General features: G+C 43.3%; 1 protein-coding gene across 1 annotated transcript in view; it reads right to left on the bottom strand.

Annotated features, from left to right (window-relative positions):
- Nucleotides 1-22,732, bottom strand: part of PAPPA (pappalysin 1) — a 243,570-nt gene that overhangs the window by 74,085 nt on the left and 146,753 nt on the right. The window contains exons 11-14 of the mRNA XM_082208779.1: nt 17,664-17,762; nt 15,115-15,247; nt 9,624-9,837; nt 2,872-3,040 (exon numbers count right to left, since the gene is read on the bottom strand). Of these exons, the coding sequence (XP_082064905.1) occupies nt 2,872-3,040; nt 9,624-9,837; nt 15,115-15,247; nt 17,664-17,762 (615 nt within the window). The remainder of the gene's footprint in view (nt 1-2,871; nt 3,041-9,623; nt 9,838-15,114; nt 15,248-17,663; nt 17,763-22,732) is intronic.

Here is a 22,732-nt window from a genome sequence, read left to right as displayed (position 1 = left end):
CTGCCCACCTGCGATTCCCAGCAACTGGTATTCAGAGACTTACTGGAGTCTACAACTCAATGGTAGATTACGTAATCTGCATGCAGGAGGCCCCAGTTTCAATCTCCCTGTCATCTCCACTCAAAAGTGATGGGAAAGACCTCTGTGTGAAACCTTGGAAAGCCACAATCAGTCAGCATTGGGACAGTACTCAGCTAGATGGGCCAACGGGCAGATTCCCTACATGCATCCAAGCCCCAAAACCTCAGTGGAGAGAGACTGCTGTGTGTGTGTGAATTAACTAAGTACCCATTTGCCTTGCAAGCAGGGCTCCTTGATCAAAACCAGGCACACTAACTGGCTCTAATCTCCTGCCGCCGCCAAACCCCCCCCCCCCGCCCCACAGAGGGCTCCCTGCCACAAAAACGATATGGATGGTGATTTGTTTGGTTTGCAGATTCTTGCACTTCTTGACGATAAGGGCCCATTTCCCAAGCATTTCCTTGTTCAGTAAGTCAGGCTCATTTGAGAATTTGTTTTCCGTACTGCAAGAAGTGATCAGCTTTAGGGAGGTTCTGGTACTGGTGCCAGTTAGCATGAAGGAAGTGGGGGTGGGAATGAGGCCCAGACTGCAGTGTCCTCTGTTGGGTCTGCTATTAAATCAAAAGGGGGTTGACTCATCCTGGACTCCCCTTCCCCCACACGCACCTCAAGTATCTCCCCTTGGTAGCATTATGAAGGGTCTTAGTGTTTTCACAAAATGATGCTATATAAACCTCTAGGCGTAGCCCACCCACTTGCAAATTTGTCCTCAATTAACACTCTCAATGAATGCTCTCCACAGCGCGGCCCTTGAATGTGCAGAAAGTTGTGAAACTGCTTTGTGCATGTGTGTGCTAAACCTTGGATTTCTCTTCTTCGCATAGAGCCAGTGGAAAGAGAAGTAAACAAGCAATTGGTGGGGCGGGGTGATACTGAGTGTGTGTGTGGAGGGGTGGGGAATAGTAGCTGCCAGCTCTCTCCTGGAAGAGACAAGGAGGAAGTCAGTTGGTGCTGAGGCCACGTTAGGGTAAGATCTGTCACAATGAAGGCCCAGATAGGGGACTCACTCTAGGTAGATAGAAAAGGAACATAGGAAGCTGGCTTATCCTGAGTCAGACTATTGGTCCATCTAGCAGAGTACTGCCTACACTGACTGGCAGAGGCTCTCCACGATTTCAAGCAGGGGACATTCTCAGCCCTACCTGGAGATGCCAGATGAAGCTGGGACCCTCTGCATTCAAGGCAGATGCTTTGCCACTGGTGGGCTTTCTCTTCATAGCTATAGGGTTGTATCCCGTGCTAGTTCTACTCACAGTAGTCCCATTGAAAACAGTTCCGTTGCCTTACTTAGATCCATTAATTTCACTGAGCCTGCTTTGAGTAGAACTATCACTGGATACAACCCATTCAGTCTGAAATGGGTCTAGTGGCTGTGCAGTTCAATTCCTGCAGGCACTCTAAGACAACCGTCCTGTGTATCACCTCCCAGACTCAACCCACAAGGATCCCTATTTACCAGGAATGGTACCTATTTCAGTGGTGCCATTAAGACAGGGCTTTGAAGGACAGAAGTCCAGAGAGGAGGCAGGGAAGGAAAGCCCCCCCCCCCAAATCAAACTGAGGCAACATAGTACAGCTTCATAGAGTGGTATATTAAGAACAAATCAATGCAGACATTTTCAACTGGAAGCCACATTTCACTTAACTAAAGTACTCCAACTCTATATTTCATTGATCCCATATACATCCCTATCACAAGGAGAAATGGGAGGTGTCCAAAAAATTTTCATGAGACTTATTAATATAACTCAAACAAGGGGCAACAGAATGCAACAAAGTGATCATGCCTTAACCTAATGTTGTAATAATAATAATAATAATAATAATAATAATAATAATAATAATAATAATTTTATTATTTATACCCCGCCCATCTGGCTGGGTTTCCCCAGCCGCTCTGGGCAGCTCCCAACAGAATATTAAAAACACAATAAAACATCAAACATTAAAAACTTCCCTAAACAGAGTTGCCTTCAGATGTCTTCTAAAAGTCAGATAGTTGTTTATTTCCTTGACATCTGATGGGAGGGCGTTCCACAGGGAGGGCACCACTACCAAGAAGGCCCTCTGCCTGATTCCTTTCAACCTCACTTCTCGCAGTGAGGGAACCGCCAGAAGGCCCTCAGCACTGGACCTCAGTGTCCGGGCTGAACGATGTGGGTGGAGAGGCTCCTTCAGGTATACTGGGCTGAGGTTGTTTAGGGCTTTAAAGGTCAGCACAAACACTTTGAATTGTGCTTAGAAACGTACTGAGAGCCAATGTAGAACTATCTTTCAAGACCGGTGTTATATGGTCTCAGCAGCCATTCCCAGTCACCAGTCTAGCTGCCACATTCTGGATTAGTTGCAGTTTCTGGGTCACCTTCAAAGGTAGCCCCACATAGAGCACATTGCAGTAGTCCAAGTGAGAGATAACCAGAACATGCACCACTCTGGCAAGACAGTCTGCGGGCAGGTAGGATCTCAGCCTGCATACCAGATGGAGCTGGTAGACAGCTGCCTGGGACACAGAATTGACCTTAGTTGAGTGTGAGTGTGTGTAGATAGAACATTCATTGTTCCACTAACTTCACCTACCTGGCTTCACCTACCACTGGCATATGGCCCAGAAGGGAATGTGGCCATCAGGATTAAAGAAGTCCCCAGCCCCTGCTATAACCCATAGCACTGCCTACTATTATATTATGAGATCCTGTATCTCTTTAAATGATGGTGAAACCATTCCCCCCACCCACCCAACCCAGACAGCTATTTCCTCACCATGGCAGATTATGCACTGCAGTAACAAACCTGATTCTTTGCAAGATCATCATCTCTCTGTATTTGAAGGATGTAGCCTGTCTTGCAGGTGACATTGCACTGGGCACCATTAAAACGCCCCGCACTGGAGAAGGTCAGCACAGCATTCTCAATCTCCAGTTCTTGGCAATCAGTGGCTTTGCAGGAGTAGTGGACACAACTGTTGGGGGAGAATGGGAATATATATGCTTCTTGGTGGTTTACAAGTACAAAACCAACAACAATGTGCACAATTAAAATATACAATAAAGCAATAAAACACCTGTAATCAAAATGCTCAATAAAACAAGTTCGTCTAGGTTGCATTCACACAGCACTTTATTCCATTTTCCCAGCTGTAAATTTCTGCATTATATTCGAGCTTTCACACAACATAAAAGCCATTTCTGGAAAGCAAGCAGAATATAGTGCAAGTTTTGTGCTCATTTCCATGTTAATTGGTTCCAAAAACAATCCATTTGCAACCCCATAAACCCAGAAAATTGCAGGAGTAAAGTGACAAAACTTGAGGTAGTATGCAAGCTTACAGCTCCTCCCTGGTGTTTTCATGGAGGAATCATGGGGGAACCAAAGCAGGTATATGCGGAATGGGAGGGTGGGGGGCAGTGAACCTGTCCAATGAGATTCCCACTGGTGGGAATTAAATTTATCGTGACACACCAGCATATGGGTAAAAAAGCCGCAGTTGCTTAACACAACAGGTACTACACCGTGAAAGGAACATTAGAAAACAGAACATAAGCACTAGGAAAACTAACACAACACTCCCCGCACCCAACTGCATCCCAAAACAGTGCTATGTTCAAAACAATGAAAACGGTAATTAAAATAGGAGGTTGTAGCTTATCCTTTAAAACCGCTCAGCAGTTTCAGTGTCCCTGCAATGTCCAAGCCCATCATTTTAGCCACGGAGTCCCATGCAATTGCTTCCCCCCACCCCCCTTAAATTATCCTTACAAAATGCAAAATTCTTCCCTCACCAAACCTTTCAAGGACTATGTTTCAGCAAGATTCAGCAGGACTCGGCTGAATTATACCTAAGCTCCTAATTGCCAAAAAACCCCACCCCCATTATTCCATTTGGAAGATTGAAAAGGCGAGAGAGGAATGCAAGGAGATCAATACCATGAGATGAAACTGGGGAGGGAAGCATTATGGAAGGAGTGCTAATGATTGCTGACTTTAGCATGGAAGACACTGCATTGGTATTCTATAGCATCCAACAGCTTGCAGAAGGATCAGCCACCCTGCTCTCATTTACCTTCACAGCAAGCCCTTGGATTGAAAGGGAGCACTTTGCCCAAGGCCTGCCTGGTTGTCTTTTTACCTTTATGAGCTAGTTGCAGTGGGGGCTGGTGCCCATTGGGAGAGGCAGGGTGGAAGGCAGGTAGACCAATAATAGGTGGAGGCAGAACCAATGACAGGCAGAGCCACTGGGGGCTGGCAGGAGGCATACTGGAGTTGGTGGGGCAATGCCCCATTTGTCCCATGGACCAGCCTCCACTGACTGCTTGCAGCACAGCGCTTTAAGCTGATTTTTGCCATGATTCATGGAGCAGTTGTGACAATGTCACAGTGTATCTGATAAAGCTGGGCTTCCCAGAGTGGTCAGTACTGGCCCTCCCCCAGATCAAAAAGTGGCTAGGGGTAGAAAAGAAGTGTGCAAGGCATACTGCGAATAATTTAATTAGGAACCAGGTGTCTCAGAAATGCCAGTGCAGAGTTCAACTCCCTTTCCAATGATGTTAAAGGTAAAGGTAAAGGGACCCCTGGCCATTAGGTCCAGTCATGGCCGACTCTGGGGTTGCGGTGCTCATCTCGCTTTATTGGCCGAGGAAGCCGGCGTACAGCTTCCGGGTCATGTGGCCAGCATGACTAAGCTGCTTCTGGCGAACCAGAGCAGCACATGGAAACGCTGTTTACCTTCCTGCCAGAGCGGTACCTATTTATCTACTTGCACTTTGACATGCTTTTGAACTGCTAGGTTGGCAGGAGCAGGGACCGAGCAACGGGAGCTCACCCCGTCACGGGGATTCGGACCGCTGACCTTCTGATCGGCAAGTCCTAGAGCCACAGCGCCACCTGCGTCCCTCCAATGATGTTACTCAGTATTTAATAGGCTTGTTTTATTTGCCCTAATATTTTTTGATTCCTAGTCATGGAGATTGGTCATTAATAAATGTTGACTATATATCAATATATCTCAACTGCATTTTATTTATAGTCATAAGGATTTGGGTTGGGGTTGCTGACAACATTATAAGCTCATCAAGAGATCAAGGGATGAACTCAGAAGTTTGGGAAATGCTGTGAAATCAGCACGGGTTCAAACTTCTGTCATGCATTTCACTATCACCTCACCCCCAAGAGAAACAAAATGTGTACAAAAACCCATATATGGGGTGGGGGGTGGGGGAACAGCACACACAAATTAAGTGAAAATGATGTACAGAAATGCACTATATTAACATACAGAAATTTCTTGCAAAAATGGGCAGAACTATGAATAGTAAGAGAAACACATGGGTTTTTTGGTGCATGTATGCACACTTTGATGCATTTTGTTAAGAAGAAGAAGAATTTGCAAGATGATGTGTAAATGGGCTGCACTGAATTTATAATTGGAAAAATGAGAAAATGAAAAGAACAAAAATTGATAAGACGGGTTGGGTCACAGGATGAACAAAAGGCACAAGATTTTGGAAGTGCCTTGATAAACACTAAGAGGCGCTGTTTTGCGGCTGGTGATTGAATTCGAGAAGCTGAGAGGCTCTTTTGAGGTGACTTCATATGTGGCACAAAATCAAACACAGGAACCAAATCTACTCTTACAGGGAGTGCTTTACATCCATGTGCAGGCCCTCCCACCAGCACCTGCACAGATGTAACTTGAAGAGGGTGATAACACAGTCCACCTGGCAGAAGCCAGCTCTTGGCTGGCCTGGCAAGGTGGATGGCAATAAAACAAGGTTTAGTGGAACCAAGAAAAGCAAGTGTACTTTCTTCCAACTGCAAAGTATGCAGAGCAGTGACATAATTACACAACAAGGAAAACACAGGCTACCTGTCTGTGGGGATACAGTAGAAAACCCAGAGCAAAAGAAAAGCAAAAGTAAGAGGGGAAGGGGGGGGGACGGGGAAGAATGAGAATAGAAAGCAAGTCACTCTTTATCTTAAAAAAAAAATCATTGTAAGTGTCATTGCTTTGGGGAGAAGTGGGACTCTTGGACCCTTTAACTAGAACGTTGACTGAGCTTTCAGCATGCACACCTTTGGAAGCCAGATGTGGCATTGGCAAATTTCAAAAGCATCTCCACATAGCATGTAGTTAAAACCATGGGATTTCGCTAACATAAGGTGTGGTGATATCCACCAACTTGGATGGATTTAACAAGGAAGTGAACAATTATGCAGATAATAAAGCTTTCAAGTTATGATGGTCATGCATTACTTCTGTTCAGAGCTTTTTTTTCAGCGGAAACTCACCAGCACTCAGTTCCAACACCTCTAAGGTGGGCACCATTGCCATTATAAGAAAACAAGGGAGGCATTCATAGTGAGTTCCGGCTGGGGTTTGATCCTGGGACATTCCACTTGCAAGGCAGATGCTGTCCCACTGAACCACAACCCTTTTCCTTAGGAATTTGGGTGGCTATGGTGGGGACAAAATGTGGGGCAAGACAAGCCTTTGGTTTGATCTAGCAGGTTCTTCTTCCTCTTGTTTTAACCACCTATTTCAATAGGTCTACTCGGGGTAGACCTATTTGCTCCTTTTATTAAATCAAGAAGACCAAGATAGTTGCATCCATAGCAATAAAATAAAATAAAATAAAATAATAAAATCAATGCAGACAACATGCTCTGACCTAGATACAAGGCTTCTGATCACTGTGTTGAAATGAGATGAGTAAGCTCAGAAGCCCAGTGAACAGCCGGATCAAGTTTCAAATGAGAGGTCCACTTTATGGACATCTGTCCAAGTCCCAAGGCAGGAGGAGACAGAGACAGAGAAAGACCCATTGCTGCAGAGCAATGTCTGAAAGCATTGGCGAAGGGATGGTGGGTGGTAGTGGCAGAATCACATGTTCAGTTTGCTTCTCCGCCTTCCCTTTAAGCTCTTATGAGCTTAAAATGTTGGAGCGGAAATTCTTATCACAGCATTCAAGCATACACTTTGTGATTAATCAGTGCCAATGCAGTAAAAGGTGGGAGGCAACTGAAGGGTTTTAATTCGTAGGGCAAAAAATCAAGGCCACACTTCTACAAAATTCTGAAGCCATTTTTTGCAGAAGGTGTGTGTGTGTTTTTCAAAAGGGTACAGAATTCTTCTTTAAAATATAATGATGATTCCTTATTCCTGTAACAACCAGTGCTTTGATGGAACTATCTCTTTGAATCTCTGGAAGAGGACACCTTTCTTAAGGTTTGGCAAATCAATGCAATCGCTCAAGAAAATGGATTAAATACGAGATGATAACTGACTTAAAATTAATAATTCCAATCCACATCTGAAAACTTAAAAAAGAGGGTTTTGTTGTTTTTGATGCTTTTGAACATTACGTCAATAAACACTGTACAAAATATACACAAAATTGCCTTTGGAAAAAGAAAAGAGGAGGGTATTTTAATTTTTAAGGCTGTTATGATTGATACCTTTGGTCAGTGCTTTTTTTCTAGAAAAATAGGTGCCAGTACTCACCATGAAGTTGTCACAGTAAGTAACAGCAAAGTACAGTAAAGCCTCTACAAGGTTAAATTACGTATAAATGCACATATCAATGAAAATTGCATAGAAAGATGCATTATATTAAAGGAAATTGCTGTGCAAAAATGTGTACATTAGGCAAACTTCCATACAAAAATCTGCATATTTAGATAAATTTGCACTAAAATGCTGGTGAATTTCCACTGGACTTTTTAAAATATAAAAGAAAAGAAAATGGAAAACTGGTGTGGAAATATCAACAAAGACCTCATTAAATTAAATTGACTTCTCCGCATTTTCCCACCAGTTTGCAATTTATTTATATTTTTAAAACAAGAATTCATTGTGAAAAATCCATCAGCATATTAGTGCAATTTTCTCATAATATACACACTTTGGTATAAATTTTCCTCAGTATGCACATTGCTGCAAAATGATTTCCCTTAATACAACACATTTTTTGTATGTTATTCTCACTAACATGTGCATTTTCGGGAACACTGTCTTAGTATGTGTACATTTGCACACTTCGCTTGACTGAAAGATACATTGCAAAATTCAGAGAAGTGTGAATTTCGAAGGATAGCCCTGTTTCGGTTTCCATTGTGTTTCAAAAAGCACATGTTTAATAGATTCACTTTAACTGAAACTGAATCAAACGGATCACCCACCCCTAGTCCAAAGTCAAAAATGAGTGCAACAATTAATTTTACATCTGTACAGTAGAGTAGTTTATTAGCACACACCCCCATCCTCCATCTATGCAACCAATAGACATTAAAATAGTGGAAGGATACATACCATCCAGTCCAAAAGAAAAAAGGGTGTGAGGCGTGTGGTCTGCCGAGAGGGAGGAGTGGCCTGGAGAAGGTCCCAAGGGCCAGACAGAGGGGCCAGGAGAGTTGCATTTGGGCTGGAGGCTTCCTGCCTCAACTCAGGATGTTGCTGCCCTATAACTCTCATGGCCTTGCTGAGTGAGACTAATGGAAGGTGTGGCACAGCAACACCCAGAGGGCCCCATAGGTTCCAACACCTATGGTATATGGGAAGAACCTTGGGGAGAAGAGAGGCCCTTCACTTACTCCCTCATTCCAAGCCACAAAGAGCTTTAAAGGTGAGATCAGGTGCTGTGCAAGACCATACTGTGTTTATACCATACCCTACAATATTTTTTCCAATTAAAATGGGGGTGTCAACAACAACACCGCACCCATCTGACTGGGTTGCCTCAGCAAAAACCTCCCCATACAGGGCTGCCTTCAGATGTCTTCCAAAGGTTTATAGTTAGTTACTTATCTCCTTGGTTCAGGGGGTCACATAACTCCATACCCTCCAACATTCCTCTAAAGAGAACAGGGACATCATAAGGAAAAGCGGGATATTCTGAGATCAAATAAAAAACCAGGACAGCTTCTGTGAATTCAGGACTGTCCCTGGAAAATAGGAATGCTTGGAGGGTCTGTTATGCCCAAGCCCACCCAGTGAGCTATATAGATAAATGTAGATTTCAAACTCAGGTCTCCACTGATCCTACACACACACACACACAAACACACACACACACTGCTGTGAAAATAAATTGGAAGTGAAAAGAATTATGTACAGCTACTGGAAGTGGGGTGCAAGATTGTGTTAGAATGGATCAAGGTATTTCTTTCTTTCTTTCTTTCTTTCTTTCTTTCTTTCTTTCTTTCTTTCTTTCTTTCTTTCATGCAGAGAGAGCCTGCCCTCTTTGAGTTGCGACTTCTATTCCAGGATTTTCCTAGCATAGATTGAAGCTGGACCATGAAAGCCGAGGAGAGACAAAGGAGGTGGAAATAATCTACTGACATTTTCCCATGTGGGTTAAATGCCCCGTCTGCTCCCATTCACTGGGAAACTCCATGGATTCTGCTGGCAATGCCAAAGGTCAGGCACAGCTTTTCTCCTCCTGCTTCTTATTATCCCCTTGATCAGGCCTACAGAGGCTGGAAGTCTATGGGTGGTAAAGACACGGGAGGGTGAGAGAGGCGGGGTGGGGAGAGAAGAAAGGACTCACCTCTGCTCAGCCGGGCTATAGGTCTGTCCGCTTTGGCAACTGCTGACGGTGATGGGGTCAAAGTTTTGGAAGGAGCGCAAGGCCACCCCAGAGATGGCCACGAACGGAGAGCTGAAGGTGATCAGGATGGCCTGGGTATGGTAGAAATGTTGGCTAAGGTCATGAATGACAGGGATAATCAAAGGGTTTTTCCTGCAGCTCAAGCCATGGATTCCTGTCAACAAAGGAGGTAAGGGGTGATGGAGGAAGGAAGGAGGGGAGGAGAGACAAGAGTTTTAAATTGTTGTTTTGTTTTACTTTATTTATTTATTTTTATTCACTTACAGAATTTATACCCCACTTTTCACATGTGTCTCAAAGCGGATCACTAAACAAACAAACAAACGAATGAATAACACGACAACTCAAATTTAAAACTTAAGATCAAAATATCAGACAATAACAGCATTAGAGCAGCATTTGTGGTGTATGAGAAGAAATATATATATATATGTGTGTGTGTGTGTGTGTTCCTGCTACAGAAGTTCTATCTGCGGTATGGGATCTATGACTCATTGAAAAGTAAATCAGTAATCAATAAAAAAAATCAATTTGACCTTGATTGGGTGAGGAATATATTAGCAATTAAAGCTTTCATTTTTTTAAAAAAATGTGTTACACGCCCCCTCTGATGACTTTGGACAAAGAGTGGACCCCAAAATATTTTGAATAATTAATCTGGTTTTCTCATAAGACAATTTTTACTTGCCGTCTGAAACTTTGAAGGGATGCCCGAAGCATTTTTGTGTGTACAAAACTCCTTGAGCATTTTGCAAAAAAATAAAAGAAAAATGGTCCTGCACATTTATATGTAGACAACTCATGAGGTTTTGATCCTAAAATAACTTATGAATGTTCATGGAAGTTGGGGGAAGTGTCCTCTTCCCCCCTGCCTCGTGAAGCTCCCTATGCTTCCCCCTCCAAGTTGATAATATACAAGAGGCCCTTTTAAAAATTGTTGTATTGCTTTACTTGTGTATTTTGATCATATTTTAATGTGTGCATAAATTGCTTTAAGACTTTGTAAACCACTTGGAAACCTATTTTGCCATTAAGCAGTAAATGACAGTAATTGTAGTAGCAGCAGCAGCAAAGGGGAAGAACTGTAGTTTAGTGATAGAGCATCTGCTTTGCATACAGAAGGTCCCTGATTCAATCTTTGGCATCAGTCAGTCAAGGCTGGGAACGTCCCCTGTCAGAATCCCTGGATAGTAGACAATATTGAGCTTAATGGACCAGTGGTCTGATTCATTTTAAGGCTGCTCTCCCTTATACATGGAGGGCAGCACCCCTGAGCAATGTGAGACAAGATAGGGAGGAATCCTCGATAACTGAGCGGAAGTTTGACTGTGATCAAATACTTCATTCACTTGAGCTATCTAGATAGGAATTCAGAACAATGCTGTTGCTATACAGACACATTTCACTGATTTATTCTCCCTCCCTTTTACTGTTGATTTTTAGGATTTAAAGTGCACCTGCAGTGCCTGTCTGCTCAGTGAAAATACTTTTTGGTCTTTTCAGGGCTACTGTAACTTTATGTAGAAGCTTGCAGCTTCTGCCTCTGTTCAGCAAGAACATGACTTTACTGAATTGCCTCTTAATTAGACCACGATAGAGACAGGAACCTGCAGAACAGTTTTCCTTTCATTATGAATTTATTTTTTGTAAAGTAGTGCTATTTTTAAAAATTGCAGGTTGTAGGAGAATTTGTACGATTTTAATTATATTATTTATTTTACTGTAAATTCTTATTGTGGAGTGCCATGAGATATGTTGTATGAAAGCTGCTGCAGTGTTCTGCCCTGGGCCCGTTGTTGTTCAACGTCTTGGATGAAGGGATTAAGGGGATGCTCATCAAAATTAGGAGAGGTAGCTAATGCCACAGGCAGAATCAGAATTCAAAATGACCTTAACAGATTGGAGAACTGAGCCCAAGCTAACAAAATGAATTTCAATAGGGACAAATGTAAGGTTCTGCACTTAGGCAGGAAGAAGCAGATGCACAAATATAGGATGGGGAACACCTGGCTTACTAGCAGCACTTGAGAAAAGGATCTGAGGGTCTTGATGGACCACAAGCTTAAAATGAGTCCACAGTGTGATGCTGCAGCAAAAAAGGCTAATGCTGTTCTAGACTGTATCAACCAACAAAATTAGTGTCCAGATCAAGCCAAGTAATAGTCCCATTCTATTCTGCCTTGCTCGGACTGGAATACTCTGTCCAATTTGAGAAGGATGTTGACAAGCTGAAACGTGTGCAGAGGAGGGCAACCAAGATGATCAAGGTCTGGAAACCAAGCCTTATGAGGAACAGTTGAAGGAGCTGGGTACGTTTAGCCTGGAAAAGAGGAGACTGAGAGGAGATATGATAGCCATCTTCAAATATCTGAAGGGCTGTCACACAGAAAAGGAAACAAGCTTGTTTTTTCCCTGCTCTGGAGGGTAGGATTCAAACCAGTGGCTTCAAGTTATAAGAAAACAGATTCCAACTAAACATTAGGAAGAACTTTCTGACAGTAATAGCTGTTCAACAGTGGAATAGTGTCCCTTGGGAGGTTGCAGATTCTCCTCTCTTTGAAGTTTTAAGCAGAGATTGGATGGCCACCTATCACAGATGCAATAGTTGAGATTTGTGCATTGCAGTGGTTGGGGTCCCTTCGAACCCCCTTCAAACTCTATAGTTCTATGATTCTATGAAAGGTAAAGGTAAAGGTAAAGGTACCCCTGCCCAAACGGGCCAGTCTTGCCAGACTCTGGGGTTTGTGCGCCCATCTCACATTTATTGGCCGGGGGCCAGCGCTGTCCGGAGACACTTCCGGGTCACGTGGCCAGCGTGACAACGCTGCTCTGGCGAGCCAGAGCCGCACACGGAACGCCGTTTACCTTCCCGCTGGTAAGCGGTACCTATTTATCTACTTGCCCCCGGGGGTGCTTTCGAACTGCTAGGTTGGCAGGCGCTGGGACCGAGCAGCGGGAGCGCACCCCGCCGCGGGGATTCGAACCGCCGACCTTTCGATCGGCAAGCCCTAGGCGCTGAGGCTTTAGCCCACAGCGCCACCCGCGTCCCTCATGATTCTATGAAAGATGGTAGCAAATGCCTTAAATGAATAAAATATATTTCACAGTCAGAAATTTAGAGAAAACCATCAATTAAAGCTCTCTTCCCCACCATTGAACATGAACTGACTAAATAACAGATGTAGTACAGAGCTGCTAGCAAGCTGAATGGAAAGCAATTAGAGTCAGAATCTGGAGACCAAATCTTCTAATTAAAATTGCATAGGATCTTCACTGAACAGGACTAGTCCAGAATAAGTATTACAAGAGCATTGCTGGACAATATAGTGTTTATATCAACTGCCATGTAGAAACATAGCTTTAATTCTGCTTCCAAACTATTTTGGAAAAGCAGAGCTTCACGCTCTGCTAAAAGACATAAGTGGAAATTACTTCAGACACTTTTCTGCTTTCTTATTCAGGTTTGAAGAAGTTATTATGATTGTATGGACAAGCTTGGTGCCCCAAATCCGATGAAAACGAACATATAATGCAAGCTATCCATCATGCATTCATGTATGCAATTGGTATAGTAATATAATTAGTTGTCAGGTTTGGATCAGAATACCTAAAATATTGCCTCACCCATTGTATACTCAACTGACTCTTCAGGAGTGAGGCTCCTCCAGATTCTACCACATCAATAAATCCATTCCATATGATATAGGAATAATGCCTTAAGTGTGGTGGCCCCAACCCTTTGAAACTGCCTCCCATTACATATCAGACAAACACTGTCTCTCTTATCTTTCTGAGCTTGCTTTTCCAACCTTGATTTTCACCATCTAGGTCTCAAAGCAGCTTGTGATGACAAAAATATACAACACAGGCAATCAAAAATGCAAATTAAACCTCAACAATTTAAAACCCCAATAATTCGAAAGCAGACAATTTAAAACCTCAGAAAATCTTTTAAGTGGAGAGGGTTTGTTTGTTTTTTAATCCAGTCTGTCTCAGATTTGAAATTGGTTTCATAGATGAATTTATCTGAATTGTTTTCATGTATATGAAATTGCTTTGCACATGCTTTTATTGCTGACGTTTTTTACTGTTAAATCTATCTGAGGCAATTTCATAGGAAGAGATTCACCAGGTGGGGTGAAATAAATAAAATATATAAATAACCACTTCCCTCCAACAGTTTCACAAAGTGACAGTGGAGGCTGGTCCATCAGAGCAAATGGGGCCTGACCCACCAACCTGACCCAGCCTCCACCTACATGCCTTCTCACATACATGAGGCATGGCCCTGCCTGCCACCTCCCTGCTCCACTTCTATCTCAGTGTTTGTTCCTTCAAGAGGAAGGAGAATGGGGCCAAAGCTAGAATTAATTGGCTCCATCTGCTCATGTGCCTGAATCAACCTGCCGTAGGTCCCTCTGCCTTCCACCCTCTCCGTCCCAGTGGATTACCAGCCACCATCTGTGATGTACAGATTCTAGCTAAAGTACAGCAGCAGAAAGTACTGCCAACTTTCCCCAGTCCCATGAAATTATATGAAGGAGGGTTCTGTGGGTGTTCCCACCCCCCTTAAAATATTCAGTGAATGCCCATTTATTTACTTTATTTAGTAGTAGTAGTAATAATAATAATAATTTATTATTTATACCCCGCCCATCTGGCTGGGTTTCCCCAGCCACTCTAGGCAGCTTCCAACAAAATATTAAAATACAGTGGTCTAGTTGCTTCGTTAATAGTGTTTTATAGATTGCAATTGTTTTACTGATGGTTTATTAATTATTCTATATGGTTTATGCTGTTTTGTGACATTCTAATATGTTATTTATTCTTTCTAAGCCACTTTTTCCAATTTTTTTGAATGAAAAGCAGCATAGAAATATTACAAATCAAATCAGCTTATCTTATTAAATTTATAGGCCGCTTGATTGAGGGGGGGGACCTCTAAGACAGGGGTTGGCAAGGCTTACCTTGCCTGGGCCAGTTCACTGCCATGGAGCCCCCTCTGTGGGCTGGATCGCGGGCAGCGTGAGTGTGCATGCCTGCGATTTCCAGCGTCTGCATCTGTGCAGATGCGATTTCTGGTGCCGCAAAAGCAATTCCCGGTGCCGCGCTGCACTGCTTTAGCGCAGCACACGGGGACTCACCAAGTGGGCAGCTCGGTTCAGGGGTGGCTCATGAGCCAGTAAAACAACTCCCATGGGCCGCTTGTGGCCCATGGGCCTTAGGTTGCCGACTCCTGCTCTAAGATGTTTACAAAGGATGAAACGGTAGCATAAAAAAATAAAAAATTCTCAACCATACTCTAAAACATACAAATGTAAAAATACTATTTGGAGCACTCTGAAACAATGGCTTTTATGATAGTACAACTAAGACTTCTATTTTATCCTATGGTGAAGGACAATAGCCAAACAGGCAGAGGGGTTCTTACCAAGGTCATGGCTCTGGTCTTTGGTGTCAACCAGTTGAACAGAAATGGTCTCCTGCTGATCGAGATCTTCGGTCCCATCTGCAACCAAGTGGATTATAACGGCGGCAGCAACCATTGGTTGTGAAAAGGAAGCCTGGAGAGAGAAGGAAGAAGAACACAGGACTTGCTGGTTTCCTGTGTGGCCCCTCTTGAAGCAAAACAATTGCTGGCTGACACTTAAAAGTGTATGTAGGGATGGATTATAGATCAGTGGCTGAGAACATGGTAGGCATGCCTGATCAGGCCAATGGCCCATCTAATCCAAAATCCTGTTCTCGGTCAAGCAGATCCCTCTGGGAAACCTGCAAGCAGGACCTGAGTATGAGAGAACTCTCCTCTCTGTGGCTTCCTGCAACTGGTTTTCAGAAGCATTATTGCCTCCAACTGTGGAGGCAGAGCAGAGCCATCCTGGCTAGGAGCCATCAATAGTCCTCTCCTCCTCCATGAATTTGTCTAATCCCCTTTTAAATTCACCCAGGTTGGTGGCTATCCTTGTCTCTGATAGGAGTGAGTTCTATTGTGTAACTATGCACTGTGTGAATATGTTCTTTCTTTTAACAGGTCCTAGGTTTGTGTATGTGTTTGTGTGTGTGTGTGTATGCATATGCAACTGCATATCATTCTCCCACAAAGCAACAGGTGTACAGCAATGTAAAAGCAATCAATCAAACAAAACATTTAGAAGCAATACAGAACCATCATTAAAATGAATGGCAACCCCAGAAAACTGTAAACCTCTGAATAAGCCTGTCAGCATTAACAACAACAACAACAACAACAAAAGTCTTCAAGAGATGCCTGAAAATCAAAAGTGAGGATGCCTGTTGAGTTTCTGTTGTGAGAGAGTTCCACAGTACAGTGGTGCCTCGCAAGACGAAAAGAATCCGTTCTGTGATTCTCTTCGTCTAGTGGTTTTTTCGTCTTGCAAAGCAAGCCCATTGACGGATTAGCGGATTAGCGCTATTAGCACTATTAGCGGCTTTTAGCGGCTTATCTGCTGATTGGATCAGCTGATAAGCAGCTTAGCGTCTTAGAAAGAGGGGGGGAAAGGAAAAAAAACCAGCAGGAACTCGCAGGACATTGTCATCTTGCGAAGCAAGCCCATAGGAAATTCGTTTTGCGAAGCACCTCCAAAACGGAAAACTCTTTCGTCTAGCAAGTTTTCCGTCTTGCGAGGCATTCGTCTTGCGGGGCACCACTGTATGGGACTGATGACACCAAATGCCCAAATTCTGGTTAAGGCCAGAATTTCTCTGGAAGACCTCAGTGATCAAGCTGGGCTATATGGTTGTCCTTAAGGTAATCTGAACCCAATTTGCTCATGTTCAGTCCTTGCCATCTCAGGATAATATGCCTGCATTACAAAACGAGAAATATGTGTATTTTCTTAGAGGGGGTTAGTTCTTAATAACATTTTTTTGGGTAAAATATATTGTTTCTTCTTGACCAGTGAATTGCCAAAGTGTGCCTTAACTAAGGGAAATGCTTTATAGCTGACAGGGAAATGAACTTATTTCCCCCTCCCTCTTTCATCTTCTCTTCCTCTCTTTTTCTTCTTCCATTCTTTGTTATGAAGAATGCAAGAAGAGTCCTGCTGGTTCAGCCCCAAAACCCATCTACTCCAGCACCCAGGTTTCACACTGGACAACCAGCTGCCTCACCACCACAAAAACAACTCTCCCAGCTAACTTGTGATTGCCAACAACACTGGTCTTGTCTGAGGCCAATGGATTGTTGATTTATGACACATGGGCGATAATAGATGCATTATGAACATGACAATGCTTGCACTAAAGTATGTTGTTCCACCCATAGAGAAACTGTTTCTGGGAGGAAGAAAGGCCATAGGGAAAGGAAAGACATGTGTATGTAATGAGTGTGTGCGATGGAAGAAAAAATAGTTTTGGTTCAGATTTTAATGTAAACCCTACTCAACATGCAATTTTTAAAACAATATGTCAAATGAGACACAAGGCGTCCTTCAAAATTTGCAGTTCCCAGGATTTGGGGATGTAGTTCCACAGCCCAATAAAGTACCAAGATGCATACATCAGAGAAAAAAATTGCATAAAAATGTAAGTGTTGGAGAAAATAGCACCTATGGTGTATTTATACCACTTGATTGTAAATAGCACCACAGAGTTTACATTGTGTGCCATAAAGCAGTATACATTATGGTTTACAGAGGCGCTATACCAGTGACAATTGATGGCGAAGATGAGCACATCAGGCAAAATTGCTCACAAAGATGTGTATTTCAGGAAATTTGCAAAAAAAATACGGTGAATTTTCATGAAGGCTTCTTTTTTTAAAAAAATATGAAATTATGCAGAAATGTAAAAATTGAACAAGAATGGAAAACTGAGAAATCAAATTGTATCAACCTCCTCTCCCTTTTCTGGACTTTGTATCTGTTTGTAACTTGGAAAATTTACAAACCTTCAGTGAATAGTTTCTCTTTCTCTCTCTCTCTCTCTCCTTCTTTCTCCCCACCCCATGCAATATCTTACCTTGAGCCAGAAAACAGTCTGGGTGTTGTTGGCACTGCATGGGTACCAAGCATGCTGAGATATTCCATCACTGAAGTCATTCACTTTGGTTCGGCACACCTAAGAGAAAAGAAGAAGGAGAATCAGCATGAAGTCGAACTGAGCTCTATAAAAAGTCATGGTAAAGTCTATAAAATTATTGAGTAGCCAATGTGGCACCCTTCAGGCATTGGGGACAACTCCATCAGTCCCAGTCAAAATAGCCAATGGTCAGGGATGATGGGAGCTGTAGTCCAAAGCATCTGGAGTGCATCAGATTGTCTTCCCCTGGTGCAATAAGAAAAGGATAAGTTCTTTATACATTTCTTGGTTAATATTTTGTTGGGGGAATAAGACAATTAAGCTAAAGCTGGTTATCACAGAATTTTAGAGTTGCAAGGGATCCCAAGGGTCATCTAGTCCAACCCCCTGAAATGCAGGAATCTCAGCTGAAGCATCCAGGACAGATGCTTAAAAACCTCCAAGGAAGGAGAGCCCAGCACCTTCTGAGGGAAACCATTCCACTACTGAACGGCTCTTACTCTCAGAAAGTTCTTTCTGATGTTTATGAAGATTATGGAGGAATGAGTTGCAAAACAAATGCACAATGCATCTCTCAAGCACAAAACAATAAAAATGGAGCCAGTGTGGTGTAGTGGATAGATTGCTGGGCTGTGAGTTAGTGAGCTCCAGGTTCAAATCTCCATTTGGACATGAAACTCACTGGGGACTTTTGGCCAGTCATTATTCTGTCAGTCTAACTTCCCTGACAGGCTGTGGTGAGGATAAAATAGAGTGGGGTGTGTGTGGAAAATCATATACACTGCATTGAGATGCTTGGAGGAAAAGCATGATATACATGTCATAAACAAACAGAACCACAGAGTTGGAAGGTGTTTGTCTAGTCCAGCACCCAGCAGATGCAGGAAATCTGCTGCTACAACATCCCTGATAGATGGCCCATTCAGTCTCTCCTCAAAAACCTCTAACCAAGGTGAGTCTACCATCAACAAATGCAGTCTGTTAAACAGTTTGTTTACCAGGCAACAGGGGATAAACAAACAAACAAATGTGGACTAGCCATGGTAATTAGGGTGAGTTGTAGTAAAGCAAAGGACAGTCTCAGAAGAGAGAATGTAAGCCTAACTTGGTGGTATAACCAGTGCCCCCTCTGGCCTTCCTGCCCCTGTCCACAGGCCAGGCACCAACAGTTGGACAGGTTAAGCATTGGTCAAGGGCCTCAGGGGTTCAAAGGGGCCCATTGCTGGCCCAATCTGACCACAATGTTATTTTCTGCCCTCTCTGCAAGATCGCTGGATGCTTCTCAACGGTGAGCAGTGGATGGTGGTGTTACTTTTCAGTAGGGGCCAAGCTCAGCTCTCATCTACAATGCCACAGTCCATAGATCTATGAAACTGATCTGTAATCCAGGCTGGACTACAGCTACCCTGGTTGGATGAGGCAAGGAAGGGCCTTGCCTGTCTAGGTCTATTTGTGGCACTTTTGCACCACTGAAAGCATGGGTGAGGAAGCTATTGCCTTCTATCCGTGGTTAGACCTGAGGTAGTCAACCTCTTTATACCTACTGCCCACTAATGCATCTTTCTTGATGGCAAAATTTCCTTACTGCCCACCAGTGCTCAATGGAAGGAGGATTCAACTTGTGCTGTAGAACCCCCTACCGCATACCTAGAATCCTGAAACGGCCACTAGTAGGTGGTAGGGACCAGGCTGACAACCCCTGGGTTAGACTGTAACTCCCACCCAACACCAGAAGCCAGCATGACCAGTAGTCGGGGATGATGGGAGGTGGAGCCCAGCGAAGCATGTAGGGAGACAGGTTTTCCTCCTCTGTCCCCCTAGTTGTTGGACTTCAACTCCCAGCAGTCCCAGCAGCCAGCATGGCCAACGATCAATGATGGTGGGAGTTACAGTCCAGCAACATCTGGAGGTCCATGGCTTCCCCACCCTTGGCCCAAATCATTGCCCATCAGCTCCCCTTCAGGCTTCTCCCAGATATTTCCAGCTTTGCAGCTTCTAAGCTTCCTCCTGTATTCTCACACTTTTGTATTAAAGAAAACATGGTAAGCAGAGAAGCTTCCGTGGGGATATTTTCAAGACAGGGGTGATGTCGATGGCAAATGAGTTCCACAGTGGCTCAAGTAAGAATAGTTCCCTTATGTCCAGGAGAAAAAAAGTCAAAGCAATGCAAAAGTAGCGCTCCGCATATTTGGAAACAGAGATGCTGGATTGGCCAAAAGTGAGGTAATGATTTCTCTAATTTGAATCCCCAAAGGCTGAGAGCAAAGGAATCTACGGGCAAAACATAAATCAACTTTAATGGGCTGGAAGAAGTTTTTCAGTTTTGTTTAAAAATAAGGAGGCAGCGGGAGGAAGGAAAAAGAAAACCTTGACTGGAACCGAACCTCAACAAGGCTTGCCAGTGGATAGGGTTACATTTTACAACAGTGCAGGACTTTACATAAACTATCTTTGGCATTTGAAATTCATTCCAGCAATTCGACATGTATCATTTTGCAATTCTCCTTTCTTGCATTTTCAGCAGGCTGCCTCTCATTGGGGAGAATGGATGGTTTCTTTCTTTCTTTCTTTCTTTCTTTCTTTCTTTCTTTCTTTCTTTCTTAATACCTATCCAGTTAGGAGATTTATCTTACCCACACCTGCAGTTTATATGGCTGACACAAATGGACAGCCTTTCTGGAATTCTATGGACATTGTGGCGTGACTCTTCTCTTCTCTTCCTTTCTCTTCTCTTTTCCTCTCCTCTCTCTCTCTGAAACCCACTTGGCCCCCAAGAACACAGAGAAGAATGGGAGAGCTGGGGTTTGGCATAGTTCATGTGTCGCTTAATGGATGAGTGAGAAACGATATTAAAAGCTGACCCAAACCTCCACTAAAAAACTTGAGCCAAACCCAAAACAAACCATTGTTGAGGTTCAGGAAAGCTCTGATAATTTAAAATATCTATGTTTTTAGTTTTGCTGCTGCTACTCCCCCCCCCTCCGAAAAAACCCCTCACCTCAGCATTTTTCCTGGGTTCTGTCTGCAACCCAGAAGCAGAAATCTTAAAACACAGAGGGGGGAATCTGGTTGGTAGGGCCCTTTTAAAGTTCTGTTTCTGGATCTGAAAGGCTGTAACCATGGGAAGCTACAAGTCAGTGTCATAGCATCTGCCTTTGCATGCAAAACATCCCAGATTCAATTCCCAACATCTCCAGGTAAGACCAGAGGAGACTTCTGTCTAAAACCTTAGAGAACTGTTGCCTGACTTTGTTGGTGCATCATTGCTCTGACTCAGTAGAAGGCAGCTTCCTTTGTTTCTATGATTTGTTACTGTTTAATAAGGTCACATCATTTCTTCTGAAAATTGCCTTTTTGTTTGGTCATTGTCTGCCCTTGTAACGTTCAGACAATCTGTCCATTGATGCCAAGTCCCAAACCTGAGATAGCCACATTTCATATATGTCTGGTTTAGACATTTCCAGCAGTGGTTAGCCAAGCCACTGTTATTAATTGCCAACATGAGGTATTTGGAACCATCTGACTTATTTACCATGGAATAATGATTTCTTCATAACTTCTGTTCTACATAGGTGTTCTGCTGTGTGTAAAACCAAAACACAAGAAGCAAGAGTGGGTTGGACACACTAATGTCCACCCTTATCACTCTCCATCTTGTGGAAAGTGGAGGTCAAAAGAACATAAGAAAGCCCTGCTAGATCAGGCCAACAGCGCATCTAGTCTAGCATCCTGTTCTCAAAGTGACCAACCAGGTACCTGTGGGAAGCCCACCCACAGAACCTGAGTGCAACAGCACTTACCCTACTTGTGTTCCATTGCAACTCTGGCAGTGGAGGAAGAACATAACCAATGTGGCTGGAAGCCAATAATAGGTTTATTCTCCAGATCCACCCTCAAAGCAACTGTAACGCAAGGAAAGCAACAAGGAGCAACCAACTTCATGTTAAGGCAAACATAGGTATTGCCCAAAACTGGTGTCTCCATTTCAACTGAATACTCATAAGGAGCGCTCTGCTGGGGGAGGCCAATCCTGTTCTCACAGTAGCCAGTCAGATGCCTCTGGGGAACCTACAAGCAAACCCTGAGCACAACAGCACTCTGCTCATCTGAAATTCCCTGCAACTGATTTTTCAGAAGCATAGACATGTGCACAGCTTAATGTTAAAAAAAGGAGGGATTGTGGCAATGAGGAAAGAGTATGAAGTAGCAATCCTGCTCCCTCAGCTGCCACAACCTGTGGGGAAGCAGTGGTAGGGGAGAGGCAAAGTTGTAAGGGAGGGAGGAAGCAGAGAGAGATGCAGGCAGAAAAAAAATGGCTGGTGTGGGTCTGGAACAGCTTCTGCTTGCATCTGTCTTTGGAAGCAGCAGGGGCAGAGAGTAATGGGCTGCAGTGGTAGCAGTAAGTGAGAAGGAGGAAGTCATTCTCTAGGACAGGAAGATGAAGAAATCCTAAACTGTTTTGGCAAGTTTGGGTTAGCTCATTACAGCGGTACCTTGAGTTACATACGCTTCAGGTTACATACGCTTCAGGTTACAGACTCCTCTAACCAAGAAATAGTACCTCGGGTTAAGAACTTTGCTTCAGGATGAGAACAGAAATCGTGCAGCGGCGGTGCAGCGGCAGTTGGAGGCCCCATTAGCTAATGTGGTGCTTCAGGGTAAGAACAGTTTCAGGTTAAGAATAGACCTCCGGAACGAATTAAGTACGTAACCAGAGGTACCACTGTATCTAGTTAAATATAAAGATAACAAAAACTGACTGTATCTTTGTCTGTTATCAGTACAGCAAAATTCTGGTATTTTGTATCTCATTTTTTAAGTTTGTATTTTTAAAGCAAAATTTAGTTAGTCGTTAAAAAATTAGTTAAGTTTTAGTTTCTTTAGTTTATTGGAATAATAAAAACAATCCCCTTTATGACTGAGTATGAGTATATATTCAATTAATGTTTGCCTTAAAAAGGAAATTCACAAGGTGCACACCCTAACAAAATGTGCTGTGCACGCCTATA

This window comes from Podarcis vaucheri (assembly GCF_965113315.1).
Source record: "Podarcis vaucheri genome assembly, chromosome: Z".
NCBI classification, from domain to species: Eukaryota; Metazoa; Chordata; class Lepidosauria; order Squamata; family Lacertidae; genus Podarcis; species Podarcis vaucheri.
Note: the sequence above shows the minus strand (reverse complement) of the source record. Positions and strands in the feature narration are given on the sequence as shown.